Raw genomic sequence first — 27,037 nt, 5'->3', positions numbered from 1 at the left:
AAACCTGTTCTCTAGTGTAAATCATGGGTGATTTTAAGCTTGCATCATTATGAGAAGTGAAAGAAAATAACCTTTAATTCTAAAGAGATTCACATAAGCATCTCAGAGAAAAAAAATCACAAAGCAGCCTGCTAGCCCTCAACCAATTTACAGTTGCTCTAACTCCTGCTTCCCATTTCACATCACCCCTCAGTGGAGAATAACGTGTCTTTCTCCATCACTACCAAAAATTCTGGTTTTCAAATCATAACTGAAGTTCAACAGAGAATCCTGCTGAGTTTATGTAGAGGAATCAGATACAAGAAGTCCAGAATGAGCCAACATCTTTAGGGTGTCTCTGAGTGTCTGCACACTGGTTCTTCAGGATAGCAGTAAAAACTATGTTTCTGAGAAGTTAGCTTAGTTTTCTGTCATTTGTTCTTCTATTAACAGTGTGAAACTTGCCCTGTGTAATTTTCAGATTTCACAAATATACTTATCTAACAAGATTATTTAAACTCCATCTGTTAGATATTTCAGTTACCAATAATAATATTCTTTTATTTATGCAATTCATTATAAAAATGTTGCTACGCTTAAATTTTAGAAAAGACAAACTAGTTTTGTATTTAGGTAGAAAATGAATCATGTATGGCGCAGGGTAGAAAATCTTTGAGAGTTCGAATTTTAAACCCCTTCCCTTTCTAAGGTTTTATGATTTTGCTTTCTAGTTAAAAATGTAATATGTAATTGGAAGGCAATAATAAAGAAATTATTTCTACTCTATAATTTTCTAATAGGCTTTTTAATGTTTATTTTTTTTGTGTGTTAAGGACATTTAACATGAGATCTACCCCCTTAACAAATTCTTAAGTGCACACTACAGTTCTAATAGCCTTTTTTAAATGACTCATCTACCCATATAGGAGCAAAGAAGTAACCTTCTCTTAACCATAAATTCAACTCTTGCTCTAGGTGAATCCTTAAGGAAAGTAAGTGGGATCTTCTGTTACATAGATACGATGATATAAAAATCTGGGCCTTGGTTTTTTAACTATTCTTGCCCCCAGTTTGTGGCCATTTTGCCTTTTATCTTAGAAGCACTGGTTGTTTTTTCATACCCTGTTTTCTCTGAAGCTCTAATGACCGTGGCTGATTTTATTGCAGAATACAAACATGAACCATCTGTATACATGCATAAATGCATTGTTTTCTAAGGATGACACCATGTCACTAAAAACTCGAGTGTTTGAAATGAGATAGATAACGTAAGATAATTTTTTACAAGAAAAATAAAAAACAGTATCAACAACTTGAATTAGAAATTGGATTGGGATATTAGAAGGGAAAGTAATGGTATTAACCAGAAGGGAAAGTAATGGTATTAACCGATATTCACAAATATGCACAAATTCACAAATTGACTAACCTCTAGTGTATATGCTATTTTACTACATAATTTTAAAAAATAAGGGCAATGAAAATTTTGACATTTCTTTTTTCTTTATCCATAGATTTTAAAATTTTTTAAATAATTTTTCAAAGAATCTTTACAATCTGTGGTATTTATTTGAAGATAGGATAATATGTTCTCAGTATCTTGTCAGTTCCTTATCGGACATCAATCTTGCCAAAACATAGTCAAAACGTTGATTATATCAGAAATGTATACTTGTACTTTGGCACACAAATTAGGTAACTCTGTCTTTATCAATACATTTTCCCAACAGAGGATTACCACCTTAACTGTCACGGTAACTCCTATTGCATGATTTCTGTGGTTTGTGACTGTATTTGGTGTTGATGCATGCTGGTATAATGGTACTAATGTAGCAGTTGTTTTTATCTGAGATTTAATTTTATGTTTTCTTATTTTAGTAACCTTTTACAACATTTGTCCCAGTTGGATCACTTTGCTTAGTGAAAAGTCAGGAAAAAATGTTATTTTTCTTAAAAGTCTTTGGCCTTATCTTAATAATATGGCTTTGTTCTTTAGTGTTTGGGAAATCAAAGTCTTTGTTAGGGGAGGGGAGAAGTGTTTCTAGAAACACAGGTAATATTAGGAAGCTAATTCAACCCGAAAAGATGAGGGTGGGACATAGCAGCAATTTTACATTGTCTTACAGATCAACTCTAAAGCATTATTTTGACCTAAGTGTGTTGCAGTTTTTTGCATGTAAGTAGGTAGTTTTTATAATTCTATAACCAGTGAAATGTTTCCTCTTTGAAAATCAGTACCAGAGGGTATTTGATTATGATAGAAATTAGGGAGATGTGTAGTGTACTTATTATTTAAAACATACATTTTAATACATTTACTTGCTACTTTTTAAAACTTTGTCTTTTCTGAATTTAGGGTCCCCCTGGACCACCTGGACCTCAAGGACTACAAGGGCCAAAGGTTATTCTTTATTTTACTTGTTTCCATTTACAACATATGGTGCAGAGAATTCCATATTAAATGTATGTGTCTTTGAAAAATCAATCTTATAAAATACTGAAGGAGCTGAAATCACCAATATTGCTTAAAAGAGCTTAGAATAGAAATTGAGGTCTGGGCTGAAGGAAGAGGGATTCAGAAAAAAAGAAAAATTAGGGAAGAAGGGAGGGAAATAGAAATGGCATTAAATTTAGAGAGAGGAAAACAGAATATTAAACAAGGGAAAAACAAGTTTCACAGAAATCATAAAGGTAAAGAAACACTAAAGGTGGTGTATGGAAAAAGGAAAATACTTAAATAGAGGAGGATTGAAGGAAAATTTACTCTGACACTAAAAAGACCCTTTCTTTCAATTCTTTTGTAATTAAAAAAGAAAAGAAAAGAAAAGAAAAGCCTTAGCATGATGCATTCACAAATGACAATTTTAGGAAACATTTTCAGTCATTTTTATAACACATCCTGTTACATACATTCAACTATTCCACAATTTAAATTTCATCTAATAAAACATAAAAACACTGAACAGTAGAAACTTAGAATTACTTGAGTATATCTAAAGTTTGTTGGTTGCATTAACTTTATCTCTCCAAACTAAAGATTATTCAACCACGCTTGATCAAGTAACACATGGCCAGTGACTGGCTTTTCAGAGCTACACGTGTTGAAATATGACTTTCATCATGGGGTTTTTTTGTAGGTGATTCAAATAGTGTTGAAATCCATCTTTTGTTTATGTCTCTTATAGCAGTTTATTTGCCAAGTCTATCACACACACAAACACACACCAGCTTTTGTACCTTTCTCTTTCAAGATACTTAAAATAGAATGCTAGCATATAGAAACAAGTATTTTTCTGTTATAAAAAAGAATGTATAGTAGAATGTTACTGAGGTCTTCAGCTATATTTAGAGATATATTTAGAACATAGACTCTAATTCAGACACATTTCATGTGCAGCATTAATGTAAGTTTGGGGGAATTTTTTTACTTTCTATTTCTCCACCAAATTCTAGTCCCTGAGAGATATAACCCAAAAGATGCTCCATTCAAATGCAGTCTTTATTCTTGGCAAGCAAGTTGGCCTGGATCCTTATTCTTTAATATCTTGGTCAGCTGGGCTAGAAAACCCAGAAGGAAATCTGCAGATTCCTTTTTCTTCTGTGTGGAGTCAACCAAGACATAAGTTCCTTGCTTTTTCCCACTCACTGGACTAAGTCTCCAGAACCAAAATTGTCCTCAATGCTAAATATGTACCTTTTTCAGTACAAACCTCAAAAACTTTGGGGACTTGACTCTTCTTTGCAGCCCAAAGGCCTACAGAAATCCAAAAGACACTTGAGCCAAAAGAGGCAAGAAGGACTACCTAGCCAAGAAGGCTGTATCATTAAAACCTGCATCCCCTGTGTTTTATAATGCAATTGCTATTCACTTATTAATTCTATTTATCAATAATTAATTTGTGGGTCTCTATTTCATGATAAGTATTATATCTAGTAAAGATACTAGGAAATAGTAAAGCATTTCAACAAGGAGCTTTCAGCCTACAGAGGGAGAAAGGCAAGCAAACGCATAATTATTAATGAATAGAGTGAGTGCTTTGGTTAAGATGCATATGGAAGCTTCTCTCAGTCTTGGGGTTAAGGATGACTGAGCTGAAACTGAGAAGCAGGGGGTAATTGGCCAAATGAATGTCTAGACAAAAGGGGTGGGAGGAGGGGCTTAGTCCCACTACCTCACCTCTTACCCCTGCCACTTCCCACTGTGCCATCAGTCTACCCCACCTCACACCCCTGCAGTGACCGTGTAATTGAGATCTTGGGTCAGTTGGTATAGTCCTTTATGCTTTCCATGATCACTCCTTGAGAAGGTTGAGATAATCAAGGTAAGATGTGACCAGGAGTCAGCAGATGCAGCGAGAGTCAAATATAAAACCCAGTCTCCCTCCGGACTCCCAGCCTCAGACTGAATGGGCACCTTTTCAATTAGCAGTTGCTCCTTCCTTTATCAAACAAGGACTGCTTGACTTCTTATACATCAAATGACTCTTAACAATATTTTTGGTGGGTGAAGGATAAATGAATAACTCATGAATTATATTTTTCTTTAAAACATTTGTGGGTCACATTTTGAAGGTATAAACTTAAGCAACTATTATTGGACCCAGAGTGCTTACAAGTATTCATACTGAATGAGCCTAAGGCTTAGCCAGTTTCATCCAACCTCAGCAGACTTGTTTGTGACAAAATAAACGTTGTCGTTCCCACAAAGAGCAGGAAATCTGGAATTTTAAAAAGGTTTTTTTTTTCTTTTTTTCATTTGTTTCTCATGCCTTCCTTTAACATTTGGAAGGCTCAAATTTCATTGTGACCAATAGTTCTTAAAGTTTTTACCAAGGAAAGGAGCTCTAGCCATTTCAATATTGTGGTTTATAACGTCATCAAGCAAGCCCTTCTAGAAAAATGCAGCCTCAAGTCAGCTCCCTTGGAAATCTGTCTGTGGGGCAGGCCATTCACACTCAAAAGACCTGTTTTTGCTAAGTTTCCATAGGGTGAGAAGCAAAAATGTTTATAATAGGGATCTACACATGACTCATTGATATAAAATAATATCTTGCCTTTCAAGCAATTGGTTTGTTCAGTACCTTTCTGACCGAAAGGTAATTAGACATTCGTTGTTTGAGTAAATCTCTAGCACATTGTTTAAATTTGTTTTCAGTGGAACATCTTCAGTTAAGAAAAAATAAATCCGTATATTTTGGGTTTGTCAAGGGTTCTAATAAATCATTATATTAATAGTAAATTTAGTTCATTCCTAGCATAGTATAGGAAATTGAATTGATCCAAAAGTAATTTTATGAGGATTAAGATATTATCTGATTTATTATTTCCTTCAGTGAGGCTTGTCTGGAAATAGCACATTCACAATCATGAATTTGTATTTACTGTTCAAATGATGGCAGTTAAAATATTATAAACTTATGGGGCTTTGCATTTTATTCTTCCTTAAAGTTAATTTGTCATGTTTTGCTTTTTTCTCAAATTTGAAAATAAGAGAAATCATATAGATTTTTTTTTAAGGAGAAAAAAACTGACTGAGGAATATAGGTTATTGCTATAGGATATGGTCAGGCATCAAATGATATCAGTTTTTTTTACCAGTTTTTTTTATAGCCTGCATCTCACATGGGGAAAAAATAAAAACACTGGATCTTAGCTACATACAAGTAGTATTATATATGATATTCAAAAAATGTTATTTCACTTTTTATAGCTATTTGACATGATGTAATAATGCACTCTTGGGCTATGTTGCATTTGCTAAAAGTTAAATTGTACTGTTACCAACTAGCATCATTTTTGTCTAGCATGCTATGCTCCCAATAATAAATAGAAGCTACTATCAATTTTTATCTTAACAGGGAGAGCCAGGATCTCCAGGAGTCCCAGGAGTCGATGGAGAGCAGGTAATACTGAAAAATATATACTGTCACTTAAAGAATCATTGTTATCACTACTTTGATTATAGGTTTGAAGCCCAAATGGCATGAGTATTGATATATAGTATCCTCTTCTTTTTTTTAACTTTCTGTCCTTCTAGAGACTACATTAACTCTAAAAAAGTAATTGGTTTTGAATTAGACATCTGTTTTCTTTGTCGAAACATACAAGCTATATGATGCTTTAATTTTGTTTTAATACTCCCCATCAATCTACCAATGACATCTCTCTGAATTTTTAATAGGCTTGTAAGGATCATTACCAATTAAGTAAGGATAGCCTAATTTCAGTGAATCCAAATAATTCAAGATTAAAATCCGTGACTATAGTTTCTACAAAATTAGATATTATTTATATGGGTTATTTTGACAATGTTTTCTTTTTCCAAATAAAGATTACACCTAATTTTCTAGATTAGAAAAGACAGAAATAAGCAGGGCCCTTGTAGCTTTGCAGAATTTGTTAGTATCTCCAAGGGTTTCCCTGGATAACAGAGGTTGGCAAACTTCTTCTATAAAGGAACAGATAGTAAACATTTTAGACTTTGCAGGCCATGTACAGTCTCTATCCCATTTTTTTAATGCCACTTTAAAATTTTTTTAAACATTCAGGCTGTACAAAAATAATCCCCAGGCTAGATTTAGCCTGTAAGCCGTGGTTTGCCCACCCCTGGCAGAAAAAAATCTGATCAGGAGAATAATGGACAGTATTCAGAATTCAGATTCTAATCACAAGGATTAGTTTCAAGGTATTTGATGTTTCTGGGCTTCCATTATTTACCCAAGAAATGGCTAAAATCAAGAAGATCGTAAGAAATCAAGGAGATTCGTGATCTGGTTTGTGAAACATACTCCTCAGGAGATAGTATTAGATAAGAAAATTAAGTTTAAGAGATTAAGTTTAAGAGAAGGGTTACTTTAATATCAGAGCTGTATGTTGAAATCATATAACGTCACACTAAATAAAGTTGTGGTGGTTAAAAAGGAAGACGACTTTAGATGATCTGCTGTATCCATCAGAGATCACATTAGCATGTAAAAATCTGGGTGTATTATCTTTCCCACTGTTAGTCATTATGAATAATTTAACATACCACATGGTCCCTACATATGTAATAACTTAATTTTTTTCCTATAGGCTTTACAAGCTCTTCTTCTTCAGAGGGTTGGCTATTCTGCTGATCACTATCACTGGTTTCCTAAAACCAACCAGGGCCTGATTAACCCTAAGATTCATCTTATCTATTTAGGTACCTACCCACCCACTCATGCACCTAGTGGGTGATTCTGAAGTAGATGCTGTGAAGTATGCATAAGTAAAAAGAAAGAACATGCTCCTGTCCTTGAGTAGTTTTTAGTATAGAAAAGATGAACAGGTTAGTGCAGCCAGGGAGCCCCAGATCTAGAACTAAAATAGCTATGATCATCTCTGCTGAAGAATGGGCCATCTGGTCATAGTGCAGTGAGCCTCCTTGGATGAAAATGCTCAACCATATAAATTAATCTCAGTATTAGTGTCACAAAATTCAGATTTGCTTGCATTCAGAATACACATACATCTATTTCCTCACTGTAAAACGAAAAAAGAATTACATCCTGGATCGCCTCATAGAGATGTCATGAGAACAAAATAAGAACACTGTGGGAAAGTGGAAGTATTTCTAAGCATTAATTGAGCCTTTGTGTTCAGTGAATGATCTACCCATCTGTAGATTGGACCATGGGAAACTGATAGTGATTGGAATTTCTGCCTGCGTTTATGCGGGGTGGACTTAGTGGGTGGAGATGGGAGAAATTTATTTGGACCTTTGTTATTATAACGCTAGATCCGGGTTCAAAATGTGTATTGTTCTGTTGAGGATTAAATCCAATAAGTTGTTTTCAGGACTGGTGATATAGAATTAGCTGCCAGGTAAAAATATAGAATTGAGAAAAATGACATGAACACCTAAGTTCATGTTTTTCATACATAAATGGCCTAAGTGATAGACTGTAACCCCTTCCTTTATAAGGGGAAATAGTATTGATCAATGTAGAAGGCTGCTGTGGGAGATAACTCCCCCTAAAAATGAAAATCAGAATCATATCTGTATAGGACCCACCTAATGACAAAATTGATCTGAAAATCTGTTTTCCCTAGGATGTAACTATCATTGGTCAGTATAACTCTTAAATGCAAACTGAATCATTTTTAGGGACTCAAAGGCTCCAAGGGAGACACGGGGGACCCAGGTATGCCAGGTGAAAAAGGAGGAATTGGACTTCCTGGATTACCGGTATGTTTATACTTTTTATGATGTGTTCATATTAAGATAAATTAAATAATCAGAAAATAATTGTATTATTAGCTGTGGTCACATCTAATGGTTCATGTAATATTTTTATTTTTAAATATTTGAGGTATTGGTTAATTACTACAACTAAGCCTCTAAGACAAATTTTAAAGCATCCAATCAAATAAATTATAAAATAAACTTTTATGCTTTTCTCAATTATTTTCACTAGAAGATAGCAAAATAAATATAGTTGGCCATTAACTTAGTATGCATAAGGTGGTGGTAACTGATCATTTAAAAATAAACCATAATTTAAAAAAACCAAAATACGTAAAATAATTAAAAAACAAATTACTTGGGAAAGTGTTCCCTTATGTGTACAATATTATGGGATGGTGTTTTTATGGTTTTCTCCATAATTTTTACTGAGAATTTGGAGAGGGACATGTAGAAAAATGTAGGGGAAAAAAGTGTAGAAAACGTCACTGCCCTAGATCACTTTTTAAAACAAGGAAATGTATAAACAAATGTCAGTGAAAATTAAGTTAAGGGAGTGACCTTTGCTTTTTAAAGTGAGCACCACTATTAAAAATATAACATTAATAATCTGATATATTTAGCTTTGTATAAGTTTAACCAATCAGGCATAGCTTAATTTTCATTCACTTTTTAATTTATTTCACATCTCACCCACAATCCTCAGGACCTGAGGAAGGTTGCTGTTTGAGGCTAAAATGCAAGGGGGTAAAACATATCATGTGCATGATTTTATAAAAATGTCAAGAGGATGATGGATTTGTGGAGAAAATTCAGCTGTTTCTTACACTTTGAAAGTAACTGGACCAGCTCACCTCTTGATGATTATTTGTAGGGTGCCAATGGAATGAAAGGAGAAAAAGGCGACTCGGGATTGCCAGGTCCTCAGGGTCCTTCCGTAAGTCCTGTGGTGGCTGAACTTGCATGGTTCCCAAAACACTCTAACATGGGCCTATTATTCACCTGCGGCAGCCTATGCCAGATGGCTTATCAACAGTAGAAAGACCATGAGCCTTTTGGTCTGTCAAACTGTAGAAGAAATATCTGTCGGCCCTGTACAGCGAGAGATGAAAGTGTCTCTGAGGTCTGAGTTAGAAGCAATTTTTCAGAGGACTGTCTAACCCTGAGGAGAAAATCAGTGGTTTTCCCACGCCGCTTGCGGATGGAGCTCTGTGGCTGTAGAACCTACGTTCTTTTTCCCTCCAGAGTCCTGTTGTTGTTTAGTGAAATATCTGAGAGTTTAATGGTGGTGGTAGCATTATAGCGTTTCTTGGTAATCAGTTGCTTCCTTTTCTTTTAATGTGCTTTTGATTTATTCTGGCTTTTGTAGAACAACTGTATTTTTTTAAGTTTTTTTTTGTTCTCACCAAGGAATTTGTAAATGTAGAGAATCAAATGCATCACTTCTTCCAGTATCCATCTTCCTCTACAACGATTAATGGCCTTAGCAGAGCCCCAGCATGAGATTCAAGCCTAATTGCCTTATCTAAATGAAGTAACCAAATCCATGTTTATTTTTCGGACATGCAGATCATAGGCCCACCAGGCCCACCAGGTCCCCATGGCCCACCAGGCCCCATGGTAAGTCTTCCTTCTCTCCAAACTGTAGTCATTTATTTAAAAGCATGCTATCTGAGAAAACAGGAACACCCCCTCAAAACAGCCAGCTTGTATTGTGTACTACTCTCTGTGCGATGGGCAGAAGATAGGAGGCGCTTTTCTGATTTTACAGTTTTGACTTTCACTCCCCCAAACACATCCGTTGGAAAGAGAGAGCGTAGTTTTGTGACAGGAAAGTCGAAGAAAAACAAACAGATTTGGCAAGCTTTACTCCACCCTTCCAGTATGAACGTTGGAAAATCGTTTTAACCAATCACCACTCTAGGCCATTCATAACATAACAAGGTTAATAACTGTAGCCATTAATGAATGTTTCTAACCAACTTTGAGGATGAAGACCCTTTAATGAAATGTTCAATAAGAACATTTATAAAATAATATGATAAAAATTGAAGCTCACTGCTACAGATGACATATATTGTTGGATCTTTTTCTTTTCACTTGTACGTACTTCGGTAAATACAATGTTTACACAAGTATCTGTTGGTGATCAGTGAAGACGGTCACCATGTCCTCATAGAATTTACGTTCAGTGAAGAAGGTAGCCACTAATCCAGCATAATTCTTCAAATGTCTGCCTAATGGCAGTTGTGTTAAAGCTAAAACTTTGTAGAAGGCAGAATGCTTCAAATGCTTTTGACTGGGCCAGGATGGGAACAAGTCACACAGCCTCTAGGGTCACATTCATCTAGAAGACAATCTCAATTAATCACGTGACTTCAATCACAGAGATTAAATAAACTGTGGGTCACTCTTTCCTCCTTTTGTGGTCCAAGAAGGAGCATCACTGGAATCATCTAAACCACAGAGCATAGCCCCAGACCCAGTCAGCTGTTTCTTACTAACTGCCATTTCTGTTTCATACCACAAAACAATTATAATTAACCTTATTTCTTAAAACTAAACAGTTCTTTAAGAATTAAGCAAATGGCATACTTTTGGCTTTTTTATACTCCCTCCACTTTAAGTTAGAAAGTTAAATTTTAAAATGCTATACCCATTTATATCATAAAATTAACTAGTTTAAATAAATTTTAAACCATTACTAAAGTAAAATAAGAATACTTGATAAAATGGCCATTTCCTGAAAATGTGTATCCACAACTTACGTAAAGGGAAAATATTGTTCCAAAGTAGACATATGTAACAAATATCTACATAATCCTTGATAAAAAAATAAAAAAGCTTTTTCCTACTGTTATATGATTTTGCTGATGAGTATTTAAATACTCCTATCTCCAAATAGTTTACTTAAATGACTTGAAAAGTTTAAAGCAATCCACAGTAACCTTTAGTTAATTCAGTTTGGCTAATTAGTCTCTATATTTAGATTTTCCACAAAAAGCAGGGGAAAGGCCCTGACTCATGAATGTATTATGACTTCCTTCCATTGGTGGTTGTTATAAGAGCCTTGACGAATTCATCTTTGTGAAAATAAATGCATTATGAATAATAATGCTTGATGCCCCTGTATAGAATCCTTTCCTTAGCCTTAAATTAAAGAAACTATGCAACAAAGTTCCAAGCTTGACTGTCATCTCCTCATTTCCTCTTCCTTTAGATTCCTGAACACTTTGAGTCTACAGGAGTTAGTAGTAGAAAAAGTCTCCTCTTCACTGGTACTTAAACTTTGGAACTTTCTTTGGCAAACTTCTGTCTTTTAAGACCTACCTCTATTTCATATAAATTTGTAATGTATCTCACATATTCCACCTAGTTTTTTTTAAATAGAGATTTGAAAAATAGGAGTAGTGGGGCTCACAAATACTTTTTTTTCGGGTTTTTTTTTCCTTACATATAACCCTGGCGTATTGCCCCCCCCCTTTCATAGGTACTTAGCAGAAAGGATTGCAATTAATGAATTTCTTATTACAGAACAATCCAAGAGTCGGAAGGAACTTTCACTAGGTATTAACATCAACTATCTCTAACTACAGCACAAACAAAAAGATTCTTATTTTACATCTCTTTTGTTACCCTGTATGATAGTCACTTCTGCTGGGAAATAGCAAATCAATTCTTAATTTAAAGTTGTGTTTTTCATTTCCAGGGACCCCATGGACTTCCAGGACCAAAGGTAATTCAACAAATCTCTTGATTGTTTGATGTCTGTTTCCTTGTTAATCATGGAGAAGCATGGTGGAAGCATGTCTGTCCTGTCTTATTTATTTGTCAAGTGATGTTGATGATCTTTAAGCCTTTAAGTATCCAGATGTTTAAATCTCACAACAACAAACGACTTACTACAAATTTAAGTAGTATCACCTGGAGATGAATTAGTCCTCATTTTGCCTTTTTTTCTTGTCACCAAGTGAGTTTCTTAGGTTACTAATCATAATATACTCAGAATCAACCATTTGGAAGTGAATCTGATGAGAGCCTCAGACTAGTCCAAATTCTCTTTCTTAATATGGTGTCTTTAGTTGTATATTCAGACTTTATTCACTGATACTTTTTACTTGTCATATAGCGCTGCTGTGTCTAAACACTTTCGGTATCCCATGTCTTAATTTTTTATTCCCCCAGAGGTCACTAGTCTAGAATGGGGTAGGGTGTATCAGGTGTGCTATAGTGAAGAGACGGTTACATCACATGTATTCCATACTCTGGATTAAAAAGAGAACTATGGAGACTGGCCCTTCCTTGTCAGAAGTAGTGCAGCTTGTATTGTGAAGATAGTCTTCACCTGTTGTTGCCTTTGTGTAGCCCAAGAGGACATCTTGGAGGATTAAAATGAGCCCTGAAAGGTGAGCTTCATCTTCCAGTGAGCATATGTGATGAGGACCCATGTTCTAATGTCAGCTTTACCACTGACAGGCAGTATCACATGGGGCAGAATACTTACACTCTCTGATCCTTCATTTATACAACAAGGTGGCTTGCCTCAGAGCGTTGTGATTATTTAATGACTATATGATTATAAAACACTTAGCAAAATACTTGGTGCAGCTGTTAATAAACACCCACTAAATGTCAGTTGTTGTTGTTTTCCTGTGTTTTGATGCTTTGTTCTGAACAGGAAAATTTAGCTAGTCCTCAAGCCTGCTTTAGACAAGGTTCAAGGACTCTTGAAAGCTCCTCAGTAGTGAGTTGGTGCATTTAAATGGTGAGGGGTGGGGGAACACATAAGTGCAATGTTGGCATTAAGAATCAGAAAGTGTAGAGGCAGTCCCCTCTCTCCTCTGAGGATTCCCCTGGCCTACCCAGCTTTAGGGGTGATGGAGGTACTGGTCTGACTGCAGGAATCTGAGTGTCCTTTCCGAGGTGAAGCAGGTGACTCATCCAAGAAAAGGAAGAGTTCATGACTCTGTTCTTCCACCACTAAAGACCAGACTAACTGTAATGATTCAGATCAAAGCCACCAAAACTGTGCTCAGTTACCCCATCACCATTAGATTCATAGGTGCCCAAGGTCCTTTTGATATCTACAATGCAGTGGTCTGTTTTGCCTGCACTTAACTTCAATTGTTACTTAAACCATAGATCACAGAGAATTATAAAGTTGAAAACACCTCAAAGATTACCTATGCTAGTTCCTTGATTTTTATAGACGATAAACTATAGGCCCAGGAAATTTAAGTTATTTGCCTTGAATTACACTGCTAGTTAAATGATAGATCTGAGATGTGAATTTAGGGACCAGAGCAGAAATTTAAAATTTTTGCCGCTGAATCTGATTGTTTATAAACTCACCTTCTCAATTAATGCCCACTCCCGTCAGTGTGTGACTCCTCACCAAAAAGTTTCATAGCTTCCCAAGGCTGCCATGCCTGTCCATCATCTCAAGATCACTTGCTGAATCAAAGTCCACATGCATGCCAAGCCAGAACTCTCGTTTAGACCAGGTAACTGAAGTTGATTACTGAGCCTTGGCCTTAATCTCACATCAGCACTAGTTCTGTGACATGCCCACAATCATAGTTTATGGACCAAAGCACATTTGGCAGCATTGCAAACTTCCTATCACCAAAATCCACTAGGTCGTGCCAATGTGTTTATTATTTTGTGACCCCTTTGAAAGTTCAAGGGGGAGGGTATATCTCAGTGGTAGAGCATGTGCTTAGCATGCATGAGGTCCTGGGTTCAATCTCCAGTACTGCCATTAAAATAAATAAATAAATGAACCTAATTTACCTCCCCCCCCAAAAAAAACAAACAAACAAAAAACAAAGTTCAAATATATAGGATGGTTGCACGGATAAGTCTAGCTCACGATTTCCAAAAATTTCTGGATGAGAAGAATCACCTGAGAGGCTTATTAAAAATACCCGTTCCTGTGCTGCTATGGTCTAGGTGGGACCCTGGATTCTTTGACAGGTACCACATTGACTTTCATCATCAGGCAAATGGGGGGAAATACTGCCCAGGTTAGCAGTCCCTCCTGCCATGTAAGCATAATCTCTCTCCCCTCCAGACCCCACATGCAAGGCTCTACAGGGCATTTGAGACTGAAATCATCTTCCTTTCACAAGTCTTTCAAGATTTTCTTGATGAAATTAACATCTGTACTTAAAAATTGAAAAGAGAACAAAACTCTATTTCTCTGCTGCTGCTGATAGAAGAGAGTGTCCTGTATTCTTAGGTTTTTAAAAATCAGAGTCAGCAGACTTGATCACTTATCAGGACGTTTGTAATGTCACCTTAAGTTGAATTCAAACCTCCTTTATTCTAATATTGGGCAGACAGACAATTTGTAAATGTAGTTTGTAAAACCACATTTAAGTCCTGTGGATCTTCACATTCTCTCACATTCTCTTCTAGGATTGGCTATTTGTTGTGTATTCTATTGATTAATCCATGTAGGGACCTGACTTGGCAATGTCAGTGAGTGAGGATTCGCTAACTGGCATTACTTCAGACATTAGCTGCTACATTTTTGGCTCATTCCCCTGGGCAAAATGCTTAAAGGCTTAAAATATCTGTATATAACCTGTCCTGCATATTCCAGTTTTCCATTCCAGCAGAGCGGGTCTCTCCTGCTGAACCTCCCTGAGCATCCTCCACTCTGATTGTCTTTGATTTGCTTGGTCAGAACAATGTAGGATTCCACCAGTTTCCTTAAGATAGAACTGAAAAATTCAGGTACTCAGCAGTATACATTTTGATTGTGAGGAGCACTTTTTCTCAGGAGTTTTGCTTCCTAGAACATTATTTGTCAATTTGTTTGCTCATTTTTTTAATATTTTAAATTAATTTTGAACTGATGGAAGACAAATCTAGCCTGACTCTGCTGTTACCTAAAACTGGAATCTGCAACCATTTCAGAGACTGGCTCTCTTCTCTCGCAGTTGAAACACCCATGATAGCAACCAAAATTGGCATTTGCTTTTGCATTTAGGGTGAACCAGGGTTAAATGGTGTTAAAGGATTGAAAGGTGAACCAGGTCAAAAGGGTGACAGAGGACCCCTTGGCCTTCCAGTAAGTAAAGAAAACTTTCCATTTCAGTGCCAATCTCACTTTTCTTTCTACCCTAAGGAGCAAACTCTGGTTTCCTCGGTGACTGTATAACAGTTAAGACTTCCATAACTGGGAAACGCATTGTGTTCGAGCAGAGCTCATCCCAGTTTTGTTTTCTCTGATGTCTGCTCTTGTGTCAGAGGAAGACCCCATAACAAACAAGGCCACGAGTGCCCTGTCCTTCAATTACATACATGCCAACCTTCCTCTTTTAAGGCTGACAAGTCTCTCCCATCACCCTCCCCTTTAAAGAAGTGCTGTGCTGATTATTTCATCATTTCTCCCGAATGTTTTTATAATTTAGGGTTGTTTAAAATCCTCCCCCAATTTTTTTTTTCTTTTTGATACCAAAAACCATAGCCCTTTGTTGGTGGCAGGTGTGCAGCTGGCCATTGTTGAAAGCGTGAGGTCAGTGCGGTGGCTCCGGACATTAATCAGTCATATCGTGGTCTACATGTTGTATGTCGTTTGTGTTGGAAATGCCCTCTTATGAGGTTCTTGGGGCAATCATGGAGAGTATGGAAGCAGTATTTTGCAGCTGTTCCGAGTTTTTTTTACTTTTAACAAAAAGAGATTTTCACCTTTCGTACAATTTATCTAGTCTCCTTTCCACAACTAAAAAGATGTTTTGAAATTATTAAATAGAAGGTTTTAGTTTCAAGCTTTTAATATGCTGTCTATTCACTGAATGCAAACAGAAGTCAGCAAAAGACATTATAGATTACATTTTTAAAATGTGACATGAAATTGGTAACAGAATATAGTTTATACACATATTTTATGCTTAAAAACGCTGGTGACCACTTTTTTAAAATTTTTCCCATGGGTACTGTACTCTAAGTACTGAAGTATTCCTCTTGATAGCAAATGCCTCACAGAGATCAGGCATGTAGTGGGTGCTTAATGTGTATTCACTTATTGAATGAATGATACAAGCCTTAGAGCATAGGTTAAATCACACCAATTAGATCATGTCACACACATTAAAACCTCTATAACGTGTAAGTCATTAATTCACATTTCAGGTAAATATAATATAATATTATCAGTGCAAAACTCTTATCATCTCCTGATTATTTTTAAATATTATAATAATGATGACTCTGAAGAAAGTATCAAAGAGCAAAACAAAGTTGGGATTTCTATTTTATTTAAACTTTCAATCTGAATTTTTCAGAGTTTGCCCTAATGTCAAATCTAGGACTAGTGATAATTTTTATGCAACATTTAGCCCAAAGCTCTATATATGCTAGCATTAAACAAACAAACAACACACATTTTTTAAAGTTTTAATCATTGCTAACTAAAGATGTATCTTTCAGTTATAATCTGACTCAGGATTATACAGAAGGAATTGTAAAATGAAAAATTAAAGTACCCCCCCTTCAAAAAAAAATATGTTATAGCAACATTGGTAGAGTATGCAGCTGGAATAGATTTTTTTTCTTGCATTTTGTATTATTAACTACATCTGAAGCATTAAATGGGGAAATAGTTTGGCAACCTTGCCAAGAAAATGTATAGAACTAGTGCATTGTCTTTCTTAAATACTCCTTGCTGTAATCAACATTTTTAAAGGACTGTAAATAAACATTCGAGTTTCGAGATATAAAAGCCATGTCAAAAAAGTAATTGCGCTTATTCTTGAAACAAGAATTGAAAATGTCATCTATCAATCATACGTTATGCATAGCTTAGAGTTCAAGGTAAAGAAAAACGTTCGTTGCCTGAAAACAACATTAGATTTTTAAAGCATTTCCCATTTAGACTTTGATGCTTGACTACTTGAAGTAAACTGAGGAATAATTTTGTTTGGGACAGTTATTTTTTTGTTTGGATGCATGACATTTTTCCAGCATTTTCCTGCTCCTAGAAGTCCCCCTAGTGGTGACTAATGTGAACACAGTAAGAGCAACCCAGAAAACAATGAGTATTGTTCATGTGAAATCCACAGTCACCCTGACATGTTAAAATTCTGCATTTGTTATTCATAAATGCTCTTTTAACAAGTAAAACTAGAGCTCTTTTCTTTTCCTCTGAAATTCTAACCTTGATTGATGATTATAATGAGCCCTTTCCTAGGAGACTGACCATTATTTTTTCTTCAGAACATAAAGAAATATATTGTGAAATATATTTTAACAGTCTTTTGAAATGAATTTCATATAGAAATTAGCAACCCAGACTGTTACTGGTAATTATTTTAAAGCCCACTTTATAAACCTCATTAACTTGATTTCTCAGTAAGAATTTGTCGAATGGAAATGTGATTAAAATGCCATCATCTGTGGGGTGTTTATTGTCATGTGTTTTTTTTTTTTTTAAACTAACAATTTGTAACAATGTGATATTCATCCCAGAACCCTGTGACTGCGTATTATGTTGTTTGAAGTGTTACATTTGTTCATTGGTACCTCATACTAATCTCTGTTCTTGTCATTCGTGTTACACCCACCAACCCTGCTACCAACCAAATCACACAGGGAGCATCTGGCTTAGACGGGAAGCCAGGATCCCGGGTGAGTCAGTACCTCATCTTGCTCCAACATGTTTTGTGGCTATGAATTTTGTGCTTCAGGACAGACTCTCATCAAATGATGAGGGCTACACAGGACTGGAGCGAAAGGAGAAGGTGGACAAAGATAGTGACAGAAAAGGGAAAGGTAGACAGAGTCTGGGTGGCAGCTCTGTTTGACGTCCAGCCTAAACTACAGAACATCTTTCTGAAGCCCAGGTTCAAGTCTGGAGAACTTGCAAGGTGGGAAGAATGACCAGTCTAATTGGCTTCACTGTCTTAGAATCCCAGACAGGTTTTTCCATAATTGATGGACATTTCCTGCAATTCCATGATAGGGGCCCTCTGAAGGAATTAAAGTCATGTGAATTTATTTGAATTTGCTTTTCCTTTTAATGTTTATGTGCATATTAGAAATGTAACTTCTTCCTTGGAACTAACTTTCAAATCTCTGTTCATCAAAATGACTTGTCTGTCTTCTGTCATTTTGTCTCTTTTCCATGGTTCTTAACAGTGCCATCTCTTACATTTCAGCTTCAGATCCTCAATATTTAGAAGTCTTCTGAAGATGAACTTTGAGCTCAAGCAGTGAAAAAAATCAAACTGATGATGATAATTCACCAATATTAGAAAGAGTTTAAAGCCCTGAATTATTTCATATCACAAGGTTCTAATAGAATAAACAAGGAGGGGAGGGTATAGCTCAGTGGTAGCACTCATGCTTAACATACACAAGGTCCTGGGTTCAATCCCCAGTACTTCCACAAAAAAAAAAAATAATAAGTAAACCTAATTACCCCCCCAAGAAAAAATTTTTTAAGAATAAAAAACAATAGTATAAAGAAGTAGGAATACTATAAAGTTCGTGCTGGGATACTTCCTTTGTTTGCAAATATCATAATAAATTATTTGCAAATCTAAGCCTAGTGTTCCTGAAAATGAGCAAATATACTTGAATTCCCTGCTACATTTTTACAAATCAAAAAAGAATTCCAAGCTCTTCAGTTCTAAAAACCTGCTTCAGGCGGTCATTATTTTCACTGGACCTCAGTGTTCATTATATTCATTCAGCTATTACCTCGTCTGCCACAGAAATCCTAATCCTGAACCAGGAGGCCAGAGGGCAATTGTGTCATTAAATCATCCAGCTGCCTGGTTTGTGCCTTGTAAGCTCAGTGACTTGAGCCACTGCAGCAGAACCTGTAAGAATAAATCCTTCCTTCTAAGCCCCCTGCTGCTTCCCACAGAGCTGAAGAAAATTTAAACAGTTAAACACTGTTCTCATTTATACGAAAATATTTTTTGACTTGTGTAACTGTTCGAGCCTCTTAAACAGCTGAAAACAAGGCTTCAGAGTGTTTGTGGCCAAGAAGAGTAGGGGTAACTGTGGGGGCAGAGAATGGATGTAAACAAGAGATGATGTGACAGAAGGACAATGACATTTTTCTTCTTAAGATTTTGGAGGCAAAGTGAAGATGTTCCACTTAGTCAGGGAGGAAATATCTAATTAAATATGGTATACAGGTTTTGTGTGTGTGTGCCTTTCATTGAAATATGCAGTTATATAATTCATCCCTTTTGCATGAGTTTCTTGAAAACGACTGACCTGAAAGAATCGAGCATAAAGCAGTCTGAAAGGAGATGTGTTGTCTTGCTGACATTCTAAGGCATCATTCACCCAGGAAAAAGTCCAGGATAAATTATAACTGCTTGCCTTACAGCCCTTGGGATATGTCTCATATTATCTTATTGTTATCTTTTTTAGGGTACAGATGGCCCTGTGGGACCCCATGGCCCTGCAGGTCCCAAAGGAGAAAGAGTAAGTTGCTCCTGAAGTTATTAAGCTGTGATCTAAAGAAAACACAGCATGTGGCCTTTCCATTTGGGTTGATCTGAACTGTTCACTTCCCAGAAGAAATAAAGGGCCACCTAATAGTGCATAGAAATAGATACCGTCTCAGGTTCTATTAAGAGTCCTCACACTGAGAGAACAACAGAATATTAAAATAGAATATGGCTGCCTTAATAAAAAACAATGCATACATTTTCATAGCTAAAAGAAATAGCTCAGACTCTTCCTTCTTAACCCATAAGGAAGATATTTTCATTTGGCCTTAATCCAGAAAGTTGAAGTCAGTGGAGCTAAAATTTCCAGGACTACGTTTTCTGGTTGATAATCTTTTATATAAAGCTACTGTATTCATTCGGAGTAAGTTATAACTTTTTTTAAAGGAAATTACAAAACCTAAGTTACACATGCTCTTTTTTTTTTTTTCAGCCGAAAAATAGTCTGTCTTTCTTTAACCATAAGGAAATAATTTCAGTGCATTACAAAACAAAAACCTTTCACAAACCTCTCTATTGCTAGGCCATGTTTCCATATCTTTGGGGGAAAAAAAAGACATCCAGAGTGGAAGATAAATATCTGCCACAAAAAAATGTACTGCAGCAGCAGCAGCAGCAGCTGGTCATCTGTCTGGAACTTCTCTCCCTCTTTCTCTGTTTTTCTCCCACTTTTTCTTTTCCTCACCTTGGAAAACGTAGGAGGTTTTTTGTGTTTCTGAGTGGAATTGTGTCAGCCATTTCCCCACCATCCAGAATAGGATGTAAAGAAATTATCCTAATAGTGAGGGCTTCAAAATGTTGGAATGATTCATTGTGCAAGTTTGTGGTCTTTTAAAACTAGAGTTTCATCAGTCTGGGATAATTCGCTTGAAAATACAGGGCCACATGGTGATTTCTTTGGCATACATCCCAATCCCATAATTCCACATTCACTGTAAGTGAACTCATTCATTCAGTAAATATTTATCACATTACAATGTACAAAACACGGTGTACTCCTAGTGTGAAATGGAAACACTCTACACCCATTTATGGATTCTATTTTGCTAATTGCTCCAGTGAATTCAATAATATCATTATAATCGATTCGTCATCCTCAACCTTTTATTAATACACTGTGTGTATTTACTCAATACTGTAAAGGAAGCAGCTATTTTCCCTAGAAAAGGAATCTAGAAAAGGTTACAATCTAATTGCAGAGAAAAAAAATCTGCAAGACATAACCAGATAAGGAGGCCAAAATAAATACAATTAGTACCAGCTGTGCATTCAGTGATAAAGGAAGGTTGGCTTTATCCAAGAATACTTCTGGAAAGAGGTGAGTTCTAAAAGAATGAATTATCTGAATCTGCAACTGTCTTAATTCTAAGGTCAAACCAAGACCTTCGAAGATCATCTGAATTAAAAATAATGAAAAGCGAAGAGCCTCACGCTGCTGATGCATTCAAGCATTGTATCAAGAAACCCAGCACATGTACTAAAAATGGAGCAGCAAATCTCAAGTAGTCTTTTGGCAGAAGGCCCCGGGGCTCAAGAGGGTTTACCGTTTGGTAAATCAGCTGCTACTTCCGAGAGCTCCACAGTGTCACAAGAGTATCAGGTCTCAGCCCTGGGGTAGATTAACCAGGAGAGCAAATGAAATGGCTAAGAATTTGTGAAGGCATAGTTTAAGTCAAATGGTGCAGTGTAAGTGTTACACTTGTATTTACGCAGCCTGTTAACCATCTTAACTGGATCATATATCTGACTCTCCAAGTGCCCCTCACCCTAAGAGCTAAACTGGAGAGTGATTCTCAAAGTTAATTGACTGAGGTGCCATCTGGAGTCTCTTGAAAAAGTTTTAAATTTTAAAGAGGCAGGAATCAAGAAAGGGAGCCATTCTAGAATAATTCCTCAGTGTAGATGTGCAAATTGAAGAGACTGAATGAAATAAGACCAGACCAAAAGAAACCAGGCATTTGACAGACAGTTTTATTCAAGAACTGTCAAAGACTTGACTGACAGCATTGGTATGCAGCTCTCCAGAGCAGATGGTCCCTGCCTTCAGCTGATTTCTCCATCTTGGCCTTGTAACTACTTAGGAACTCGATAGCTTATGTTAAATTTGAGAGGCTCAAAAGCTCTTTTGGAATTAATTAATCCAGGAAAAGAAGTTGCACATTCCAAGCCCTGTGTTAATATTTCATTCTTAAAAGCGTTCGAACTGGGACCATTAGGATGCTTTGGGCTCTAAGTGATAGAACCCCAACACAAAATGGCTTAAATAATAAAGAAATGTACATTTTGTCTGACAAAATATTCAAAGGAGGATCTCTAGACTTTGTTTCTGTGCCCTTTCTATGAGCTGGCTTTGTCTTCTGACCGCAGGCAAGCTGGTCACAGTGGTTCCAAACCTCCCCTGTGGAGGGGGCTCAGCAGAAAACAAACATGGAGACTGTCTTCTCCTGAATCTTCCTTAGCAGTGAGGAAACTTTCCCCAAAGCGTCCCAGAGACTTCCCCAATGCCTCATGGACCAGAATTGGGTCATATTTCCACTTCTGAAGCAGTCAGTGGCGAGTGAGATGAACTGTCATGATTAGTTTAATTATTTGGAATGGACAATTCTGTAAGAGGAGTTCCACAGACAAATGCTTTAGTGACAGCTTAATTCAAATAAGCCATGGTATATTTATTTTAAAAACAAAATAAAGCTGAGACACTCAGTCAGATGAGGAAGAAGGGAGGAGGTATATCAAAATAATCTGTGGAGGTTTTTTAAATTAGACGTACTCTAATGTATTGAGTTTTTACAGATTAGACTGATTCCAGGTTATGAACCCTCCTTCTAAACCCCCACCCCCCACTACACACACAAACACACACACACACACACACACACTCACCACCAGCACCACCACCATTTAGAAAAATCATAAATAACAGATCAAACTGAAAGAAATTTATTTTGAATTGGTGCTCTTTGGGTTGCCAAGCCCTTTTTATTAAATATGAGACCTCTAACTGTACAATAATGATGATAGCTGCTATTTATGGACATTTTATTAGGCAACATATCATTGTATATTTTATAATCACATTTAATCTTCAGACAAATTATTGCAGAATATGTATTATTATTCTTATTTTACAACCAATGAAACACAGGCACAGAAAGGTTAAGAAAGTTACCCAAGATCACACAACCAGTAAGCACCAGAACTAGAATTCAAATGTAAGTCTGTTGCATTTCAAAGCCTGGTCACTTTACCAAATGCAATTCCTGCTGTTTCAGTAATAAACATAAAATTATAATGAGTAAAAGTTCAACAAATTTTATCGTATTTATTCCCCATAATCTCCCTATATTATATGTGCCTCTAAGAGACAGTGCTAATTGGCACCAACAACCCCTAAATTTAGATTAAAGAAGAATGTTAACAGTGACTTGAAATTTGCTCACATGGGAATTTGCAAGAGAGAGAAACACACATAATACTTGGATCTGCATGCAGTTATCAGCTGAACTTGGCATTTTACCCATGAAAAGGTTTTGGGACCCTTTAAACTTCTTCAGAGGTGTGATAAAAGAAGGTAACATTTTCTGTTTGGCCCCTCCTATAAACATCATCATACTCCTGAAGTTTTCATGCTAAATACTGACAGTTTAATTTTGGAGATGGCAGCAGCAGAAGACACTATTTGAAATGCCAAACATCTCTTTCTTTATTATCACAATTATTTCATATTCCTGGGACCACCTCCAATTACATTTACTTTTTTATAAGCATTCAAGATTATCGTTTAAGCAGGGACCAGCTATTCTACTTGAATAGGTACATGGAAAGAGAGTGATGAAAGTAATCAGTTCCTACCTTATCAGGCATTGAGGAGAAGGCATAAACATTTTGAAATCCTCTTTTTCAGAAAGGAAGCAAAACGTACATGATTGTATTGATTTGATTTAATTTATTAATGCAACAAATACGTACTGATGTGCCAGACACTATTATAAACTGGGGAGGCAGAAGGGAAGGAAGCCAGAGCTGGGGCACCCTCATGTGCATCTTCTAGGGAGGGGCTCAGCAGAGAATAAACAAGTTAAAACGTGGGTGTGTCTCCCACTGTGTGAGCACCATGAAGTAAAATACAGCTCAGTGAAGGGTGGAGACCGTCAAGGAAGGAAGAGCTTGCTGAAGAGGAGACACTTGATAGGGGGACAAAAAGCAGTTTATTCTTCTATTTTTTAAAAGAGTAGTAACTTAAAATAAGCAGTAACAAATAAATTTTCACACTAATACCAAAGAAACCCAAGCACAGCATCCTAGATATGCAGACCCTTTCGCACAGTTGTGCAGCAGTGGTCTGACCCACGGTCTTTTCAAAGGTGATTCTCTAAAAACGTTAATGTGGATTTCTTTTGCTGTATCTCTGACAGCGACCCTGGAAGAGCCTGACTCTTTAGAATTTTAATCAAATGGTGCTTCAAACAGAGGTTTTAGATACAGGCCATTAGGGAAAGTGTGTGAATATAGGCATTTGTGTATAATTTGAACTTTCGCCTTTCATCACAGGGTGAAAAGGGAGCTGCGGGCGAGCCGGGACCCCGAGGACCATACGGCCTGCCGGTGAGTTCTCTGTCTGGCGAAGTTTCCCCTCCCGCATGTGTAGACGCCCGTCACTCGCCAGTTAACCCTAGCCTCGCATGGAGGCTAATCCCGCTAGAGGAACAAGGAACCATCCACTAACTCTCTACAACCCAGCCTAACCGTGTCCTTCAGAGACGGGTCATATTCGTGTCGCTTTGTCGCGCTCGCGTACAGACACCACCCACACACCTCACGAGACTGAGGATCAGAGCTTGTCCGAGAGACAGACAGGGCTCACCCGACGGCGGGATTCGGGCTGTCAGTCGCGCCCTCCGTAGGCCGTCCGTCTGACCCCTAACTGGCCCTTCCTGGGAGGTCCCCGTACCAGCAGTGGGTGTGCAAGCTTTATTGAAAACAGCTCTTCAGACTTTATCTGTTCTCACAGGTTACTTACTAACACTGCTCTTGCTAATAAAAGTTATTTCTCAACTTGACGTTTAAGGTGACATTGATGTTTCTGGCCTTTCTAAATGACTGTGACGGCCAGTGATCTTTCAGAGCAGAGAATGTTGATAGTGTTCTGTCTTCTGAAAATTCTCAGTTACACCTGCTTCAGATCGAGGCCTCAGGTTCGCTTCCGAACAATATCTCAATGACTCAGTAGGGTAGGTAGGTCTGCTGTGGAAGCACATACTGTCTCTATGTTTTCAACCCCTACTTACCTTCCACATACCTGTACTTGCCAGTTTTTATGAACTGAAATAATAAACTATGATTATTTGAGTGCTTAAAGAGGTGCTGATTTTGAAATCTAATTGATGGAATCAAAGTGACTTCTCTAACTTTTGGTAGATCCCTTATATGGCTGACACTCGTCACTGCTCTGAAAATCTGCACCACGGGGGTGAATTTATCATCCTTGCACAAAAGTTTTCTACTCTTTTTATAGTAGGGGGTCGTGCACTTACAAACAGTTTTTAGGTTGTGATCCTCAGACCCTCAATATTAATAGACAAGGTACACATCTAGCCAAATTAAAATTATATGTAATAGACAGTTTTCACATTCTTTACTCAGTCATGAGCTAACTACTAGATTTAGTTGTCAAACTAAAGTAGCATTGATTTGCATACTCTATTAGTGCTGGTGTGTTTTTATATTAACTAAACAGTATTTTTGTTTTCAGCGTACTCCTGGATTGATAACTTGGATACCAAGGATTAAACTTCAGCAAAATATCAGACTACTTAACCTGATACATAATAAAACATTTTCATGACCCTTAACTGCAACATTAACAGTCACTTCACTTGATTTAGTGAAAGAAATTTGTATTACTAATCAGTAAGGACTCTTCCTCACATTTCTGAAGTAGTTGTTCTAATACTAGTGTTGCATGTCCAGGCAGCCTTAAATAAAACAATAACCTCTTCATGGAACTTAGGAACACTAATGTAGCTACTATGATTCTTTGGCAGGGGAAAGATGGAGAGCCTGGTCTTGATGTAAGTAATGTGTACAACAAACATCTTCCCATTATAATAGATGCTGATGGTCTCCATCATCAGTAAGAGCAAGAATACTTCTGTTTTTTTCTGTGCACATAGTTACGCATACTGCATGCACTGCTGTGCCTGCGGACAGCAATTTGAAATACACCACTAGCGTCTGCATGAAGTAGATGTAAAAGCAAAAACCATAATTATCTGGTATGAAATTAATAACCAACAGGTGACAGTGTGGCACTTCAAAATACTATCCCAAATTAGAGACACTCAACATCAGCAATCGAACCACTTATTTTAAAATATGCATGAAATTGAAATCTCTATCATATGCTACCATTAGGGAATGGTTTATTATGTTTATTCTCAAAGCTGTTATGCAGTAGTTCTCTTTTTAGCATCAAGTCCCTATATATCTTATAGTAACATAATTCTATAAAAATAGAGAAAATCAAAAGTCAAGCTCTCTTAAGATGATTACTTCTCATCCTGTATTACGTAGTTACAAAAGTAACAGTAGTTACCATTTATTGGGCACCTGTTGTGTGCAGATGTCATTCTGTATTTCATATATAATCATTTGCATTTAACACTCACACCAGCAGTTGTGTGAGTAGCAGATATCATTAACCTCATTTTACAGTCAAAGGACAAAAATGCTGAGGTTATTTGTCTGCGGCCACACAAATCAGAAAGCTTGCCAGGATTCAAACTAGGATCCTGTTATTCTTAGGCAAAAAAAGGAATCTGTTGTTTATAGATACTTGAGATGCTAGGAAACTGTTATTTCTAAGTGCTACTTCACCCATCTAAGTTTTGAGATTTAGGGGCATGCCATGTTTCTTTATATTTGCATTCAGATACATGAAATCTTACTTTTTTTTTTTTTTTTTTGATGTGGTTTTGCCACAGTTACATCAATAGATCTTTTTGGTTTGCTTTTTATCCTTTAGGGTTTCCCTGGTCCACGAGGCGAGAAGGGTGATCTGGGAGAAAAGGGGGAAAAGGTGACCTCCCCATCCTAGCATGTGCCTGTTTGATTTTCCTGCTTCTGTCTGCTTTGCTGTTCAACCTGTTCAATTCTTTCATACGTCTGATCTTTCTGCATCCTGTGCTCCAAAAACACACTGATGTCTGATCTGAGGAACCAGGCCTTCGCAGAGGAATAAAGAAGGCTACACGGCGAGAAACAAGGGCACAGTTAGCACAAAAGAAAAAAAAAAACCGCAATCCCCACATAGCAGGGCTGCAAACTTTCTGCTGCCTGACACCAAACAATCAATGATGTAGTTTCCAGGGGG

At 36.9% G+C, this 27,037-nt stretch overlaps 1 protein-coding gene across 1 annotated transcript in view; it reads left to right on the top strand.

The window, feature by feature from the left end:
• COL25A1 (collagen type XXV alpha 1 chain) overlaps positions 1 to 27,037 on the top strand; it is a 418,027-nt gene that overhangs the window by 376,756 nt on the left and 14,234 nt on the right. Inside the window, 11 exon segments of the mRNA XM_032461611.1 lie at positions 1,710 to 1,733; positions 2,336 to 2,380; positions 5,838 to 5,882; positions 8,111 to 8,191; positions 9,063 to 9,125; positions 9,758 to 9,808; positions 11,898 to 11,924; positions 19,586 to 19,639; positions 24,217 to 24,270; positions 25,710 to 25,736; positions 26,690 to 26,743. Coding sequence (XP_032317502.1) covers positions 1,710 to 1,733; positions 2,336 to 2,380; positions 5,838 to 5,882; positions 8,111 to 8,191; positions 9,063 to 9,125; positions 9,758 to 9,808; positions 11,898 to 11,924; positions 19,586 to 19,639; positions 24,217 to 24,270; positions 25,710 to 25,736; positions 26,690 to 26,743 — 525 coding nt within the window.

Source organism: Camelus ferus, chromosome 2 (genome assembly GCF_009834535.1).
Source record: "Camelus ferus isolate YT-003-E chromosome 2, BCGSAC_Cfer_1.0, whole genome shotgun sequence".
Taxonomy (NCBI): domain Eukaryota; kingdom Metazoa; phylum Chordata; class Mammalia; order Artiodactyla; family Camelidae; genus Camelus; species Camelus ferus.
Note: the sequence above shows the minus strand (reverse complement) of the source record. Positions and strands in the feature narration are given on the sequence as shown.